This window comes from Cebus imitator, unplaced genomic scaffold (genome assembly GCF_001604975.1).
Source record: "Cebus imitator isolate Cc_AM_T3 unplaced genomic scaffold, Cebus_imitator-1.0 Scaffold123, whole genome shotgun sequence".
Classification (NCBI taxonomy): Eukaryota; Metazoa; Chordata; class Mammalia; order Primates; family Cebidae; genus Cebus; species Cebus imitator.
The window spans coordinates 3,160,052-3,177,517 of NW_016107438.1; the positions used below are offsets into that span (position 1 = coordinate 3,160,052).

Sequence of the window (17,466 nt, forward strand, 5' to 3'; positions counted from 1 at the left end):
GTCCAACTCTATGAGCTTGGGCACGTTTCTTAACCCCTATGTACTGCACTTTTCTTACCTAGAAAGTGAAGATTACAGGTTGTGCTTCATAGAGTTTTTGTGAGGACTAAAGAATTTGAAAGACAAAAGTTGGCTGGTCATCGTGGCTCACGCCTGTAATCTCAGCACTTTGGGAGGCCAAGGCAGACAGATCACGTGAGGTCAGGCGTTCGAGACCAGCCTGGCCAACATAGTAAAACCCCGTCTCTGCTAAAAATACAGAAAAACTGGCCGGGTGTGGTGGCGCATGCCTGTAATCCCAGCTACTTGGGAGGCTGAGACAGGAGAATTGCTTGAATCTGGGAGGCAGAGGTTGCAGTGAGCCGAGATCGCACCACTGCACTCCAGCCTAAGCAACAGAGCAAGCCTCCATCTCAAAAAAAAAAAAAAAAAAAAAAAAAAAAAAAGTCACAATAATACAGTAACATTCAGCAAGGATTCATAATTATTAGTATCTCTGACTGCCAAGCAAGGAAAATGAAAACATTCTGTGTCCACGAGGAATCTTGCCCAAGTACCAGTTCCTCTATTGCTCTTCTCTGCTCAGAAGTCTCCGTTTCCACCAGGCATCTTTTTGGATTGGAACCACCTGTGAATAAAGCTCTGGTGTGGGCTATCTTCTTCAGCCACCCTGTAGCGTGGGTGACGGGCTGGACAGAAGCTGCTTTGAGAGTAGTGGAGGAGGTTGTGCAGGAGGCTGGCTAAAGACTGAAGATGCCTGACTGTGCTCCCCAGGCAGCCCTCTGAACACCTCAGGTGGGAGGGCACCTGAGGGAAGGCCATCCAGTGCCTGCCTGAGTCAGAGCTAATGCAGAGGCAGACAAGGCCCCTGACTTCTTCATACATGAAACATTGTCCTTTCCTATAACCCCAGATCCCTCCAACTAGGCAAAAAAGAAGAGATAAAAGTGTCTTTGGCTGGGCGTGGTGACTCACGCCTGTAATCATAGCACTTTGGGAGGCCAAGGCAGGCAGATCATGAGGTCAAGAGATCGAGACCGTCCTGGCCAACATGGTGAAACCCTGTCTCTACTAAAAATACAGAACTTAGCTGGACATGGTGGCAGGTGCCTGTCGTTCCAGCTACTCTGGAGGCTGAGGCAGTAGAATTGCTTGAACCTGGGAGGTGAAGGTTGCAGTACACTGAGATTGTACCACTGCACTCCAGCCTAGTGACAGAGGGAGACTCTGTCTCAAAAAAAATAAAAACAAAAACAACAAAAAAACCCAAAAAAAAAAACAAAAAAAAACCTATCTCCTTTTACTGATACTTGATTGTATACTTAGAAAACTCAAGAAACTCTAGAGGAAAAAGTCTTCCAGAATTAAGAGATTTTTGGCATAGTGGCTAGATACAAGACAAATATAAAACATCAGTATCTGTTCTCTAGTATAGCAATAAATAAGAAAACATATTTCTTTTAAAATGAAAATGCAAAACAAAATCTGTAGGCACATAGATGTGGAGACCAGATCCTTAACTGATCAGTAACTGAGATACATGAACCCCTGTAATCCTCCCTTCTGCTGGTGCTAGGCACATGATTATTTCCTGGGTGATCATCCTTCTATTATCTGAACCATGAGATCAAGAAAGCATTTTCCCAGTAGAGGAAGGAATTTTATTGGCTGGTCGAGGTGGCTCACGCCTATAATCCCAGCACTTTGGGAGGCCAAGGTGGATGGATCGTGAGGTCAAGAGATCGAGAACATCCCAGCCAACATGGTGAAACCCAGTCTGTACTAAAAATACAAAAATTAGCTGGGCGTGGTGGCACATGCCTGTAGCCCCAGCTACTTGGGAGGCTGAGGCAGGAGAATCCCTTGAGCCCAGGAGACGGAGGTTGCAGTGAGCTGAGATTGAACTACTACATTCCTGCCTGGGCAACAAAGCAAGACTCTGTCTCAAAAAAAAAAGGAAGGAATTTTGTAGGTGACCTACCCGACAGAGAAGAAAGGGGGTCAACTTTGGACTCATGGAGGGTACATGAAATGCCCTGGGCCAACTGAGAAGGGACACTGAGGAGTGTCCTACCCGCCCATGGCTGATTTAATCTAAAACAGACAGTACAGGCTGGGCATGGTGGCTCACGGCTGTAATCTCAGCAATTTGGGAGGCCAAGGCAGGCGGATCACCTGAGGTCAGGAGTTCAAGACCAGCTTGGCCAACATGATGAAACCCCGTCTCTACTAAAAATACAAAAATTAGCCAGATGTGATGGCAGGCATCTGTAATCTCAGCTCCTCGGGAAGCTGAGGCATGAGAATCCCTTTAACCCGGGAGGCAGAGGTTGTAGTGAGCCAAGATCACACCACTGCACTCCAGTGTGGGCAACAAAGATGAAACCTCCATCTCCAAAAGACAAAATAAAACAAACAAAAACCTGACAGTACAGTTTCTTGAACTCCCATCATTGTGCTAAGCCCTTTATATGTGTTATCTCATGTAATTTCCTCTGCAGCCCTGCAAGAAAGACATGGTTATCTCCATTTTATAGATGAGAGAAAGTCAGGCTCAGAGAGGTCAAGTGACTAACCTGAGGTTACAGTCTCATTGATCTCACCGACAAAATGGGATGATAATGCCAATGACCTGGCTAGGTAGCTGTAAGGATGACACGAGACAGTGCCTGTAGAAGCTCCTGGCATAGGGCTTAGCACACAGTAGGTCTTCTGTTAGCACCATCCCTGCCCAGAACTTGGGAGGCTCTCTCTGCTCTTGGGAGCCATTGTCTTCCGCCTGCCTTCCTTTCCAGCACGCCTCCTGCTCCCTCTGGCCTTCTGACTTCTTCAGCTGCCCACTCTCCCCCGGCTGAAGGCACATCATCCTCCCCAACTCACCATCAGTGGTTCCTGAGCTCGGGGCAGGCCTGATTGACCTGGGGGGGTGGGTGTGGGACAGTGCCACACACATTGCATGACGTGGTCAGGCATCCTCAGTGTGCAGGGAAGGGCATGCTGCTGCCAGGTGCGAGGTGAACTGCCTGGGGTGGGGGACACCCCTCCCCCGCTCCAGCTAATCCTCCAGGGTGTGGAGTCTCTGTTCCCTGCTGACTCAGCAGACACTTCCAATCCTGCTCTGATTTGCCCCAGGAGACAACCCAGGAATTTGGGCCTTGAGGCCCCACCCTCTGTCCCCATCCCCAGGTTTGTCTCCTTCCAGGGTGCCTATCCCGGCTGCTTGACCCCTAAGCCCCTCCTTCTCTTGACTCCTCATCTTGGGCAGAGGCATCCAGGAGACTTCTGGCCCTTCCTTAATGCTTCCCAGGCCTCTGAGCTTCCCAGGGCATTCCTGGAGCTTAACAGGCCTGGTCCATACTCTCTCCCACTCCCAGGAAGTCGGCTAGATTCCCCAGCCAAATGGACCAATTGAAGAAAAGCATGCAAGGGTGTCAGATCATTGGGACCACCTGCTTGTGATCGGACTCTGGGTTCTGCAAGCGTTTGAGAGCCCACTCAGGAGTACCTGTCCAGATGTAGCCTGGTGTAGGCAGAAAAGCCCTGGCACTCACCTGCTGTGTGATCTTGGGCAAGTCACACAATCTCTCTGGGCCTACTTCCTGATGAATAGATGAGACAGTGCCTAGCGAGAGCGTGATCACTGTCAACTTCTGCATCTGCTCAGCAGTAGCAAGTGGGGGCTGGGCTTTCCTCTTGTCATCTCATTTAACCCCATCAGCCTGGGGAGGGGGCAGTTATCATGTGCCCCTCAGCCTCACAGCCTCTCACCTTCAATGCTCACAGAGGGACCAGGAGAGGGGTCCCAAGAGCTATCATTTCATGTATTCATTCATTCATGCATGCATGCATTCTGCGTTCACTGAGCATCCTGCTATTCTAGCCTGTGCTAGACATGAGGTGACAGTGGGGGATGTCCAGAAGAACATGCCCAGGTCCCTGACTTCATTCCTGATGTCCCCAATTCAGATCCTTCCCCAGTTCTGCCCCTAGGGACTTTGGTATAAAAAGGCATTTCCAGGGCCCTTGCCTTCCAGCCCAGCAACCCTCCCCAAGGGAAACAAAAATACTCCACGTGGTTCATGCCCATGCTATGAGCTGGGGACAGAGCAATAAGGAAGGCGCCATGCAGGCTCTGCCTCCACAGAGCTAGGATGGGAGCCTGCAGAGAGTCACTGAGTTAGTGGTGACAAGCACAGCCCAGTGACAAAAAGGCAGGGGCTGGGCACCCATGTTGGAGATTGGGGAAGGTTTCCCTGAGGAAGGGACCTAAGGGGCCTCTGGTGGAGAGATTGCTGGGCTCCTTGGAAGAGCTGGAGGCTGCCCTTCCTGACTTCCTGGCCCCAGCCTCCTCCCGAAATCCCCCAACCTGCTCCCTCTGCCCCCAGCCCCAGGAGGGCCTCATCAACATCATCCTCCTGCCCGCCTGGGGCCTCGGAAACTCATCTCCAAGCACTTTTTGGCTTCGAAGTCTCCCAGTCTCAGGCTGCTGGGTAGTTGGTAAACAGCTTATTAAGGTGATTAACACTGCAATTAAGGCTGGAAAAACAGAGGCCAGGGTGCTGGCTGCTTCCCCTTTTCCTCCCCACTCTGTTCTCCCCTTCCCCTCCAATCCCCTCCAGGCTTAGTTAATGTAATTCAGCCAATGTAGCCACCTAGAGCTCTCATCCAGGGTCACGGAAGTCAGGGGCTGGGAGGCTGAGCGTGAAGGGTCTTTGCTAGCTGTCTAGAATCTTCACTTTGCTCACATTATCCCAGTGGCTGTGTGGTGGCTCTGCTGGACTAGGGAACAAGCAGTAGGTGTGGTGTGGTGCCAAGGGGGCGTGGCATATGGAGGCTGAATTGGGTGGGGTCTCTGGGACCCCCTTGAGGGACGGGTCCTCAGGGAAAGAGTTAGAGACCATTCTTCTTTTTTCTTTTTTTTTCTTTTCTTTTTTGAGACGGAGTTTCGCTCTTGTTGCCCAGGCTGGAGTGCAATGGCGCGATCTCGGCTCACCGCAACCTCCGTCTCCTGGGTTCAGGCAATTCTCCTGCCTCAGCCTCCTGAGTAGCTAGGATTACAGGCATGCGCCACCATGCCCAGCTGATTTTTTGTATTTTTTAGTAGAGACGGGGTTTCACTATGTTGATCAGGATGGTCTCGATCTCTTGACCTCGTGATCCACCTGCCTCGGCCTCCCAAAGTGCTGGGATTACAGGCGTGAGCCACCGCGCCGGGCGAGACCATTCTTCTTATCCACATCCTCAAGTGAGAAGGGCAGAAGCTGTCTCCTCCCAAAAGAGACACAGGAGCTTCCTTTCCCCAAGCTCAAGGGCTGGGGCACCTTCCAGCAAAGCTGAGGGCTCTGGGAGCAGCAAGACCCTTACCCTCCTCCTAGCCTGACATCCAGGGAAGGATCTGGGGACCCTCTGGGTCTGCACCTTCCCTCCCTGCAGCACTGGCCCCAGCATGGTTCACAGGACAGCTGTGATCAGGCTCTACAAGCCTCATTCCTCTTGACCCCATGGAGTCCTGGACGGGGAGTATGTTCCCAAACCTTCATCTTTGCCTATCATGTTTCCATCTTCTTTCAAGGCTTCCTTCAAATGCCTCCTCCTCCAAGCAGTCTTCTCAGGCTTCCCTCCCACTCACCGCCAACTGCCCTGCCCTTTCCTCTGACAGTCCATCCTGTCCTCCCTGGTCTGTGTCAGGTGCACCCAGCTTCAGCCCTCTCCAGGGTGGGTCTGCTTCTGGCTCTGGAGCTCCTAGCACAGGGTCTGTGCCTTCCTTTTCCAGGCTTCTGTCATCAGTCAGACCACCTCCTGGAACAGTGCCCGGGATATAGCAGGTACTCAACAAATATTGGTTGATTTATTCCTTTTTGGAGTGCACCTAGAGATGGGTAGGTCAGCCAATGTGGCAAGTGCAGCCAGTGGGCTGGGTCTGAACTGGGGTGTGGAGTGCTGGGTGCGGCAGGAGGCAGGTTAGGGGGCAGGCCCCATCTCCACAGTCACCATGAGCAGCAGCCACTTCCATTAACTGAGTAGTACTCACTATCTGCTGGGGACCTTGTTAAGTATTTTACTCACATTATCTCATTTAATCCTCTCAACCACCCTGCCAGGTAGGTAGTATTATCGCTATATGACAGCTGAGGAAACTGAGGCTTAGAAAGGTTAAGTGACTTGCCCAAGGTCACACAACCGATAAAGTGCTGGAGGCAGGATTCGAATCCAGGTCAGCTGACTCCAGCGTGCACATTCCTGACCTCAACATTAAGGTGTTCCAGGGCCAGCCCTCCCCTCTCCATTTCTCCTCCCAGGGAAGCCAGCTGGCCAGCTGGGTTGGGTGCGGCCGCAGTGGCTCCAGCTTTCAGGCACTCTGCCCTGGGATGCCCAGAGATTCTGAAAAGCCCACTAAGAGCACCCATTCTCCAGACCTGGGTTCAAATTCTAGCATGCCAAGTATTAGTTATGTGACCTTGGCAGAACCTACATTTCTCTTGCCTCCGTTTCCCATCTGGTAAATGGGCACTATACCACCTACCTCCCAAGCTGTTGTGAAGGTCACACGCAAAGTGCCTGGCACAGAGTAGGAGTTTAGCAAATGCCAGCTGTGTCTAAGTTTTGCAGAACAGTGACCCTTGGGGCAGCCTGGGGTTCCCTAGCCCGCCCTGCTTCTTCCTCGCCTCATGAAGGTTGTCACGAGGCCACGGGTACAGTTGAGAAGCACCTGGTAGAAGATGGGCTCAGCAGTCTTACCCTGGAACCCTGCCAGGGCCCCCACCCCAGCCCCTGTGCCTGTGGGGGCCCCCACAAGGGCTGATGAAGAGGGCAACCTGACTGGCCTAGAGGTGAGGAGAGGAGGAAGGCGAGGTCGGGGTGGGGCTGACCCCCGCAGGAGGTCACCTGGGCAGTTAATCCAGCCTGACAGAGCCGAGCCAGCCGGGATGAGCAGGGAGGAATTAGGGAGCTTACAACATCCTTTCATCCTGGAGCCGCCCGCCTGCCTGCCCTGCCTCCCTCCTTCCTTCCTCTCTCTCTGCCCTTTCCTTCTCTCTGCCTCCCTTTGCTGGCAGCCCAGCCCTAATAAAATGCAGTGTCTCCAGCAAGTCTGCCCGGCTGCCGCCTCGCTGCTCCCGCCTGCACGCAGCCCTCAAACCAAACTGCTCAGCTCAGCCCTGCCTGGCAGCTGCCACCTTAACCCTTGCCAGCCCGGCTGGCGTCCGTGGGCTGGAGGCCCTCCTCCCTTCCGCCTCCTGCGGGCATGGGGGAGGGAAGAGCCTGCCTTCTGAGAGGGAGGGGACTGGATGGGGGCTGGGTTTCCCCAGCTCTGGAGCCCTGCAGGAGAACCCCTCATCTGTGTGGCTGCAAGCCTCCAACAAATTCCTTCTGTGAGCTTGAGACTCACTACTTCTGCCTCATCCATAGTCTAAAGAGATGGGGATTGTTATCCCCATTTGACAGATGAGGAAAGTGAGGTCCTAGACAAGGAGATTCCTATCTGAGCTGGGTCACCTTGGCTGTTGGGTAGTGTTGGGTGGTGGTTTCCTTTCTTTTTCTTTTCTCTTTTCTCTTCCTTTTTTTTTTTTTTTTTTTTTTTTTCTGAGACAGGGTCTCATTCAATAGGCCAGGCTGGGGTGCAGTGGTATGATCACTTCTCACTGCAGCCTCGACCTCCCATGCTTAAGCAATCCTCCCTCCTGCACCTCCTGAGTAGCTGGAACTACAGGTGCATGCCACCATACCTGGCTAATTTTTGTATTTTTTGTAGAGATGGGGTTTCACCTTGTTGCCCAGGCTGGTCTCCAACACCTAGGCTCAAGCAATCTGCCCACCTTGGCCTCTCAAAGTGCTAGGATTATAGATGTGAACCACCACGCCTGGCCATACTGCTGATTTTCTATCTGACTTTTTCCATTACAGAGAGCTGCTCCGCCTGTGTGTGTGTGTGTGTGTGTGTGTGTGATGCTGGGGTGACTGAGTGATGAGTGTCTGTGCACCTGTGTGTTGGCAGCCCGCGTCTCTTGGAGTGTTATGGCTTTGGTTTTGTGCTTCGTGTGATGCCAGCATGTCTCAGGTGTGTGTTGTGGAGGTGTCTCTCCGATGTCATCGTGTGTCTGGATGCGTGCATGTGACAGAGAGGTGGCTTCACAGGCGTGTGCATGCATTCACGCTGTCTCCTGCTTGTGCCAAGATGTGTCATGCACACCTCCCTTCATTCTACCACCTCCAGCTCTCTGTCTCCAAAGCCTTGGAGTTAGGTACCTAGAAGAGGAGGGTGGTGGCAGTGAGAAGGCTCTGAGTCAGGGCCTGTGCCCTCCTGGAGAAGGTAAACGCAGACCCGTCCCCGGCACACTGGGTCTCAGTGCTAGCTCCCTCCCAGTAAGGGAGCAGTGGCATCCCCTGTCTGAGGCCCCACCCTCACCCCAAGCTGAAAGGGATAGACAGGAGGGTGAGGGGCCAGGAGTGCCTGGGTGTGGAGGTGGGGGGGGAGTTACACACATGTGCAAGCAAGTCTGCATGTGAGCTCCACATCAAAGAGCAGCCCTGGGGTGACCTGGCGGCGGCCCTGCAGAGTAAACTGTCTGATTCTGAGCACCAAGGCACCAAGCAGCGTGGAGCCAGGGAAGCCGCTGCTGGGCGCCTTCCCTCAAGACCTGCCCAGGCTGGGAACAGCCACGGGGTCAGGGGCACCTGCCACCAGGGGCCAGGCCCAGCCCAGCATCTTAGCAATGGTTTCCTGGGAGCTCCATCTCCCTCAGAGCTCAGAAGTCCCTCCCCACCGGACACCTTCTCTGACTCCCAGACCCTCCCCGCAAGAGCTGCCTCCAGCCTCCAGTTCAAAGAGCTCAGCGGTTATTTTCTTCTTTTTTATTAACATTATATATAAAGATGGGTCCAGTAAGAAAGCAGAAATGAGAAGGCTGGGAGGGGTGGGAGTTGGCTTTGCTTCTTCCCCGCCCCCCTCCGGTGGGACTCTTGGAGACCTACCATCTCTCTCTCGGCCCCTGCACCTCCCACAAAACCCAAATCCAGCCAGAGCCCACATCTCTCAGCTTGAAACACACAGGGAGATCCGTCCAGGAGGAACACGCTCACATAAATAGGAAACCACAGCAGGGAGGAGGCTGCTTCTCTCTGTTGCTCTTGAAAAAAAAAAAATACTATATATTTAAATATATAGCTACAGTCTTCTACCTCACCTTTTTTTCCATGTTTTACTGCATCAGGGGTGGAGGATAGTTAGCTTTGGGGGGCTGTCTGGGTCAGGGAGGGGCAATGCCACCAGCCCCCCAGGCAGCCACCCATTACCCCTAAAGGCACAAGTTCTAACTCTCCCCTCATCTCCCGTGCACCTCACCAGACATTCCCCAGCTCAGAGCAATCTGTTTCCAAGGCCACCGGAAAGCGGGTGTTTGGGGGTTTGTCTTGCTTGGTATGTCTCCTTGGAGATTTGGGGTTTGGCACCAAAACTGCCAACTTACTGGAGGAATAGAGGAGGTGAGGTGGGGGCAGGGATGGAACGGAGGCGCCCATGCAAGGGGAGGCTTGGCCCTATCTGTGAACAATGCCCTTTGTTTTCCTATTTTTCAACAGCTTTTAAAACCAAAGTTGTGCAAAGTCCTGTACACAGAAGAAGAAAGAGGTCCTTGGGAACAAATGTCTGAGACCCACACCTCCTCTTGGAACGGAGGAGACGGGAGAGGGATCGCTCCTTTCGTTCTTTCCTCTAAAGCCACCAGTCTTAAAAGATTCCCTCACTTTGGGGGTTTTCTTTGGTTTCACCCTCAAATCTTAAATGAGGGCTAGAAGTGCAGGGCGGGGAGCAGTTCAGGTCCCCACTGAGAGTCCTAGTCATCGTGTCCACTGTCTTTTCAGCAGAGGGGCTGCTGGAGCAGGGGGAGACCAACTGCAGCTCAGGAGGAACTAGGCCTGGTGAGTTTTAGGATCCATGGTGCCAGGTGCCCCAGCACAGGTGGGACCTGCAAACCCTCCAGTCTCCCACATCCCAAGGTCTCCAGTCTTGGAACAGGCACTAAGTTTAAGAAGCTGGAAGGTGACGAGCCATTTAAAGCCAATCCAGGCTCCTGGAGCAGGCAGGGGAACGGCTGTCCCCACTGGGGTGAATGCCCCCACATCTGGAGGGGCACCCCAGTGTCTAGGCACGGGAGGGAGGTTCAGGGGGCATCCTTAGTCCATGCAAATGTCATCTGGAAGCGCTTCGGTCCATGGAGGAAAAGGCAAGGGAGGGGGAAAGGGAGCTCCTTTCCCCTGTGCTCCTCGATGATTCCTGAGTCGCTAGGACGGAGGCGCCTTCTGCCTGGTCCTGGGGTCCTTTGTGCAGGCCAGGTGGGTGCTCAGTACACAGCCCCAGGGTTGGGCGGGGGCCCGGGGGAGGCATGGTGCAGGGTGGCTGGCTGAGGCGGCTGCTGCTGTAAGTGGGGTCCACTCAGGTTCTGTGCGTGGTACCAGGAGTTGGTGGGGTCGTCCAGGTAGCTGGGGGAGGCACTGTACGGGAGCGGCGGGGGCAGCTGAGTGCGGGCAGGGGCCGGAGTGGAGTGGGAGGAGGTGTCCCAGAGGGCAGGTGATGGTGGTGAGTTGCAGGCCATGGAATCACTGTTATTGGGACTGTGCTCCAGTGGCACCTCCCCGTTCTTGTAGAGTTTCTTGAACTTGGAACGGCGGTTCTGGAACCAGATTTTCACCTGGGCAAGAGAAAAAAGGGGTAGCTAGTTAGCCTCTCAAAATGCTAAAACAAAAAACCCTGGGAGGAACCCAGATAAGAGCAAGCAAAGCCAGCACCCAATTTCACATAAGAGTCAGGCAAAAACCGGCCCCCTGACTCCCAGGACACCAATCGTTTCTTCGGCCTGGGGTAGAATTGTGGCTAGGAACATTCAGCTGCCTGGGTCCAAATTCTGCTCTGCCCCTTACTAAGGGTGACCTTGGGCAAGTTACTTAACCTCTCTGGTTCTTGCCTTCCTCTTGTCTGCAAAATGGGGACGAGGACAGCACTATTACCTGCCTCATAGGGTAACTCTGAGGCTCAAATAAGGTACGACGTATAAAAAACTTGGGGAGCCCAGTATGTAGTAAGCACTCAATAAAAGGCAGTCGAGCCTGGCGTGGTGGCTCACGCCTGTAATCCCAGCACTTTGGGAGGCTGAGGTGGGTGGATCATGAGGTCAGGGGTTCGAGACCAGCCTGGCCAAGATGGTGAAACTGTCTCTACTAAAAATACAAAAATTAGCTGGGTGCAGTGACGGGCGCCTGTAATCCCAGATACTCCGGAGGCTAAGACAGGAGAATGGCTTCAACCTGGGAAGCACAGGTTGCAGTGAGCCAAGATACACCACTGCAGTCCAGTCTCCACAACAAAGCAAGACTTCATTTTGGAAAAAAAAAAAAAAGGCAGCTGAGGTGGGAGATGGTTGGTTTGGTGGCATTAGTTCACATTAGACACCCATAAGCAGAGGTGCACAGATACACACAGACAAACACACCCACATACGCATCTCCATACCCAGCCACATTCCCACTCACAGCCGCACACACAGACACCATTCTATAAAAATACACACAGACACACATACACCCAGATAAGCACCCCACAACATGAGCACCCACATTCACGCACTCAGGCGTGGGGAACTCCTCCTGGGCTCAGGCTGGGTAATGGGGGTGACCTGGGGACTCAGGAGCAGGTGAGCCATGATTCCCCAAATTTCCCCTGGGGTATCTCCCCCTCCCCCTGCCACTCCCCACTCCATGACTGGTACAAACAATGAATCAGCTCCTCACCAGGTGACCCAGATTCCCGGCGGACAGGGCCCCACGCAGCCACAGCCGCAACCTAGGCCCGCCTGTCAACACCTGGAGCGAGCCAGGCATCCACTGCCCCTCCCCTGAGCCGTGACAGGCTGCTGGGGGCTTCAGGGACTGGCTGGGGGTGGGGGTGTGGCACTCATTTTAAGTCCCCATCTCCTCCTGGTAGGGAATTTCTCGCGTCTCTGCTCTTGGCAGAGGTAGGGGTCGAGTGTTGAGGTGCTGAGCAGGAACGTGGTGTTTTGATGCAAGCATGTATTTCTGTACCTGCATTCACCCAGGCACACAACCACACACACGTGGCCCATCCTGACGCACAATGACCCTGGCAGGATCGCACTCCTTATGTGAGCATTCTCCCCCCGTGGTGCAGATCCACACAGTACGTGTGCGAACACACTCGCCGACGTGCACACAGACACCCTGCACACGTACCTAGTGTGGAGGGAAAACATGATGTGGACTCCTACTAAGTGACTAGCACTGCTGGGAGACTGGGAGCTGGGAATTGTGGAGTAGAGGAAGGAGGGCACCTCTCCGCGGGACGGATACACACAGCTGCACGGGTTCGCAACTACGCTCACTTGTACACGTGCTAACGCAGAACTTTCCGACCGCAGTTGAACCTCGCAGGCCCCCATCCCACAGGCAAGAGTCCCAGGAGCCTGCAGGGTCCTTAATGGCGAGCCAGGCTCGGCGGCGCCTGGGGAACTACCGGGTCCCGCGGGCCCACATGGCCCTAGACGGCCAAACACCAACCTGTGTCTGCGTGAGGCCCAGCTGCGCGGCCAGCTCGGCGCGCTCGGGCAGCGCCAGGTACTGGGCCTTCTGGAAGCGGCGCTGCAGGGCTGCCAGCTGGTAGCTGGAGTAGATCGTGCGCGGCTTTCGGACCTTCTTGGGCTTCCCATTCACCATGCGCACCTCGGCTTCCGGCTCCTCCTTCACAGACACTGCGGGGAACGCACGGGCGGGAGAGGGGCGGCTCAGCCTCGGCCTGCTACTCCTACCACCCTCCAGGGCCCCGCGGGACGCCCCTCCCTTCCGCCCACCGACTCGTTGCGGGATTCCCGGCCGCGCGCTCAGCCGCCCGCGGCCCGGGAGGAAGCCGCGGCCACACAGCCGGACCCGGCCGCCGCCCACGACGCGGCGCTCCCAGCTCCGCGCGCGGCCCCAGGAGCACTGTCCCCGGCGTCACCCGCCTCCTGGGCGAGGACCGCCACGGCTTCGCTCACGACGCCTTCCCGGCTCGCTTCCCGGCCTCAGGGCTCCTCGCCGCCCGGCTGCTGGCCGCCCCCTGCCCAGCCCCATTGCCGTCGGTTGTTTCTCTGGCTCCTTCCCGTCCACCCCCCGCCCTTTAAAAAACGTTTCAGTTTAGAATCAATTTAGATTTTCCGAAGAGTTGCGAGAATAGTGCAGACTTTCTTTCTTTCTTTCCCTGTCCCCCTTCCTCCCCGCCCGCCGTCTTTCCTGTTTCACTGTCTTTCCACACTTCTCTCTTGCTGCCTTCACTTTTCCCTTTTTCAGCTTCTCTGCTTCTCAGTCGCTGCTTCCCTCCGCTTTCCCACAACTTCCGTGGGTCGCTCAAATTGCCCCCTCACGACTCCCGGTCTCCTCATCTCTTATCCAAAGGAGGACCCTAGAGCTTCCAGCCCCCCGCCGCCTACCCCCAACCCCTCTGAGACCTGATCGAGGATCTCCTGCTGAAATGCCCAGGAAATCAGCTCGATTCGGAGGTTCCCTGACAACACACAGCCTTTCCCTTCCTCTCTCAGCTCACCCCGATCCTCATCTGGGACCGCGGCGCACCGCGCTCATCGCGCCCCAAATGCTCGCAGACCCGGGGCTGGAAGGTCGCCTGGTCCCTCTGGGGGTCATCTAGGCCAACTTCTCTAACTCCAGGCCGTACTTTTCTTAGACGTTTTCCTAGACTTTGGGTTCCAGTCCATGCCTTTTCCTCCCTCGGGAACCTTCCAGTGTCTCCCACTGTCCTGGTGACCCCGTGGTCCTCACCTGGATCCTGGGCTGGCAGCGGCTGTTCCCTGTACGCCCCGTATTGCCGGTAGGAGGCTCCGTAGGTATATTCCGACTTGGGCGAGTAAGCGCCGGTGCCTGCAAGCCCATTGAGATTGAACTGGTGGTGGTAGGTGTAGGGGTTCACCGTCTGACCATAGGGCTGGCCCGAGTAGTAATCGTGCTGGGGAGCGCTGTAGTAGCCCAGGTCAGTGACAGAAGACTCGGGCAGGGTGGGCGAGTCCTTGGAGCCCGCATGGCAGCTAAGGGAGCTGGAGATGTCGGTGAGGATACTGCTGAGCTTGCGATCGAAGGAGCCACTCATCCTGGCGGGCGCTGCACCTCCCCAGCGCTGACCTCCGCGGAGGACAGGAGCTGACCCGAGAGCAGGAAAGGCGGAGGAGACGAGGCAGGGGTGTGTGTCCAGAGGGCGAGGGGAGGATCCGGCTGCGTCTGGGGGAGGGGGAGGCCGAGAGGCGCTTACACCATTGCCGGCCGTCAGGCGGTCGCTGCGCGCCTCTCCTCGCGTCCCAAGCCACAGTCAAATGCTGCCAGCTCCGCCCGGCCAGCCGGTTATAGACTCAATTTTGGAGTCGCCGAGGGAGGCTCCTACGCGCTGATTGGCTGCAAGTCTTGCCTTCCAGGCAAAACACGCTCTTGCTCTCTCGCTCCTGTGCTCTTCTCTCTCTCTCTTTCCCTTCTCTCTTCCCTCTCTCTCTCCTCTTTCCCCCAGTCTTTGTTGTTAACATACACACACACACACACACACACACACACACACACACTCTCCTTGCTACTCTAGTAGCTCCAGCTCAGATAAGTTCTCTGAAGGAGGGGGTGGAGGTGGAGGGGAAGGGTCGTTCTGCGGAGCCCCCAGGACCTGCCAGTCTGTTTCTCTGGCTGGCAGGTGAGAGATGGGCTTGGGGGAGGTGGGGAAGGAGGGGAATTTGCCCATTGGGTGTTTGTGGAAGGAGGTGGTCTAAGGTGGGGTATGGTTGTGTGTGTGTGTGTGTGCATACACTGTGCGAGTGACAGGCACACCAACGTGCCCAAAGTGGTGAGGACTCAGGGCCCCTGAAAATGGTTTAATTTATCTTAAAATCAGAAGAAAAGAAAAACACCTTTTAGGTGGAAGAGAATGTTTGAATGTATGATATTAATATCTTAATGTCAATGCAGTCATTGCTATTGTATTATTGTATTACATAATTACAAAAAGTAATTTTTAAAATTTTCTTTTTATGGAGGAAGGGGCCCACCAGGCAAAAGTGACTTGAGCCTACAAGAGACATAATTTAGCCCTGGGAGAAGGAGAGGGGATTGGAGAAGGGGAATCAGGCCTGCGTGGATTTAGGGGTTGATGGGTATGTACAGCCTGTCTGGTGATACCAGAGCTGTCTCCAAAGCTATGTGTGTGCAGTTTCAGAGATAGCCCGGTCTTGCTGAAGGGAGCAAGGGACCTGGGGTCCGCATGACGTTGGGTGGACACAGCCTAGCTCTGTGATAAGTCTGAGGGCAGATTCTGTGTATCATGGGATGGCGCTGGGACTGGGGACCCTTTTAGGCATCGGGTGCGTGAGACGCGTGTACTTGGGGTGTGTGCTGTGAGGACTTCATGTGTTCCACAGTATCCATGGATGTACACGCGTGCAGGAGTGTGTGTGAGGACGCGTGGCCGTGTGTACGCGGTGTAGGCGTGAGCGGAGGGCCATCCGCGTGTGGATGTGTGGTTGTTTGCAGACGTGTCTAGACCTCTCAGTACCTTCCGAATCCCCAGTAGCTGGGAGCTGGGCTGCTCCACCCAACTCCTCCCCCACCAGACAAGCCCTGAAGAATGGCTCCCCTCCGTGGGTACCCCTCGCTCCTAGTCCTGTCTGGCCCTCTAGGTCATGCTAGCTGTTCCCAAAGTCTAGCTCATTCCTCTCTCCCACACCCTACTTTGGTCTTCGCCCTTCTCTGGGGGAGACAATCCAAGTCTCAGTTCCCAGCCTGCCCCGCTGGCTCCCCCGCGACCCCAGGCCCTGCCTCGCGGGGCAAACTCAGTGCTAGCGCGCCACCTCGTGGTTCCGGCGGGCTCTGCAGCTCCCGGCGCCCTGCCGAGCCCCGGGGAGGGGTCACCTCCGAAGACCATGCCCGGCCGAGCAGTGTGCCTCTTTCCAAAGTCAGACTCGCGCAGCAGGCTGCCGGGGGGTGGGGTGGGGGTCCAAAGGGTTTTGAGAGCTGCGGTTCGCAGAAATAGAGGGCACGGTCCAAGGGCCGAGGGGCAGGGGTGGATGCCCTCTGGGTCTGGGCCGCTCCCGGAGGCCGCCGCGTGGGAAAGGTGGGGGCGGGGGCGAGCGAGGGGAGCGCTATCTGTCTGTCTATCTCCGCGTCCCCCCAGCGCCCAGCGCCCGCCGCTACGAGCCCGTGGCGAGGCGAGTTGCCACCCGCTCCGGGTGCCCTCTGTTCTGCTGCCAAGAGGGCGCCAAGAGAGCCTGCGGCGTTGGGGGCAGGAAGGGCACTGGGCGGGCCGGCTCCCTCCCAGGATGGGAGCGGGGGAGGCGTTCAGGGCCTGCTTTGGAGCTCCCCTGCCCTGCCCTGCAGACGGTGCCCTGTTTTCGCTAACTGTAGCTCCCCACAGAGAACAGACAGCGTGGGGCGAGCCCTTCTCAGGGGTTCATTCATTCATTCATTCATCAACCGAGATCAAGAAGTGGCAGGCGACTCAGAGCTGGGAGTCTACCTCCCTCCCTCCGCAGGCCCTCACAGAAGCCTCACTCTTCTTTCCTCACTCCCACCCCTAGCCCTGTCTCCTTAGTAAAGAGAATGAGCCCTAGGGTGAATTCTGGAATCCTGGAATCTTGAAAGGGCAGTGGTGGAGGATTATACTAGGAGAATTTCTAAGCTCCACTCTGCTCTGAAATTCTAAGAGTTCTGGAAATGGTTCATAGTTCATAGAAACTGCAACAGTAGAAACTTAGATAAGCAATTAAACCACCGCTTGCTAATGTGAGGTTAGCACGTTTCCCCTACGCCCATTATATTACATGCCCCAAGATGCCAGGGAGTGGGTCCATCCATTTCACCACTACCTTCCAGATACCCAGGACCATGCTCAGTGGATGCTTGTTGAATGAATAAATGAAGCTTCCTGATGCTGAAGAGGGGCTGGATCATCTTGCTCCAGCTCCCGTGGACGCCTGGCTGAGGCTCATGCATGCTGAGCAGAGTCAGGACAGTCGGAAGCATGGGGCAGGCGCTGGGTTGCAGGGTAGGGGCAGGCCCCAAGGGTCTTGTCAGGCCGGCAGGACTGGAGCCACCAACTGCTGGGCGGACATCTGTAAGCTTAGGATGGCGAGGTAGCGGGAGGATGCAGTGGGACCAGTGCCACCCACCCCACGTCGCCAGGGATAACAAAACAAGCAGGTGTCCGCCTGGCCAGGTCCTGCCCCTGGTGGAGGGGTGACGTGGGGCAGCCTGTGTCAGGGGCCTCTGGGAGTCTGGTAGGAGGGTGAAAGGGCAGTGCCGGCCAATGCCAAGGTCACAGCCCATTGCCCACCCTGTCTCTGGCACTGAGAAAAGGTACCCGGTTGAAGCAAGCTATTTCTTGGAACCCAGGCATCATGCCACCTGGGCACTGGCATAGCAGAGAAGCTCACAGGGAGGCCTCGG

At 55.5% G+C, this 17,466-nt stretch overlaps 1 protein-coding gene across 1 annotated transcript; it reads right to left on the minus strand.

The window, feature by feature from the left end:
* Nucleotides 1-8,835: 8,835 nt before the first annotated feature.
* Nucleotides 8,836-14,428, minus strand: DLX3 (distal-less homeobox 3). Its single transcript, XM_017540104.2, has 3 exons — nucleotides 13,816-14,428; nucleotides 12,565-12,755; nucleotides 8,836-10,685 (listed from the first exon to the last, which is right to left on the minus strand). Exons 1-3 carry the CDS (start codon nucleotides 14,138-14,140, stop codon nucleotides 10,338-10,340), a joined length of 864 nt encoding a protein of 287 aa, XP_017395593.1. The 5' UTR covers nucleotides 14,141-14,428; the 3' UTR covers nucleotides 8,836-10,337.
* Nucleotides 14,429-17,466: the final 3,038 nt, after the last annotated feature.

Excerpts from the sequence above, each read along its gene's own strand:
- DLX3 (XM_017540104.2), bottom strand. The coding sequence starts at position 14,140 with ATGAGTGGCTCCTTCGATCGCAAGCTCAGCAGTATCCTCACCGACATC. Across the intron at positions 12,756-13,815 it reads GCTGCCAGCCCAGGATCCAG|TGTCTGTGAAGGAGGAGCCG; the intron begins GTGAGGACCACG and ends CGTTCCCCGCAG. Across the intron at positions 10,686-12,564 it reads TGGGCCTCACGCAGACACAG|GTGAAAATCTGGTTCCAGAA; the intron begins GTTGGTGTTTGG and ends TCTCTTGCCCAG.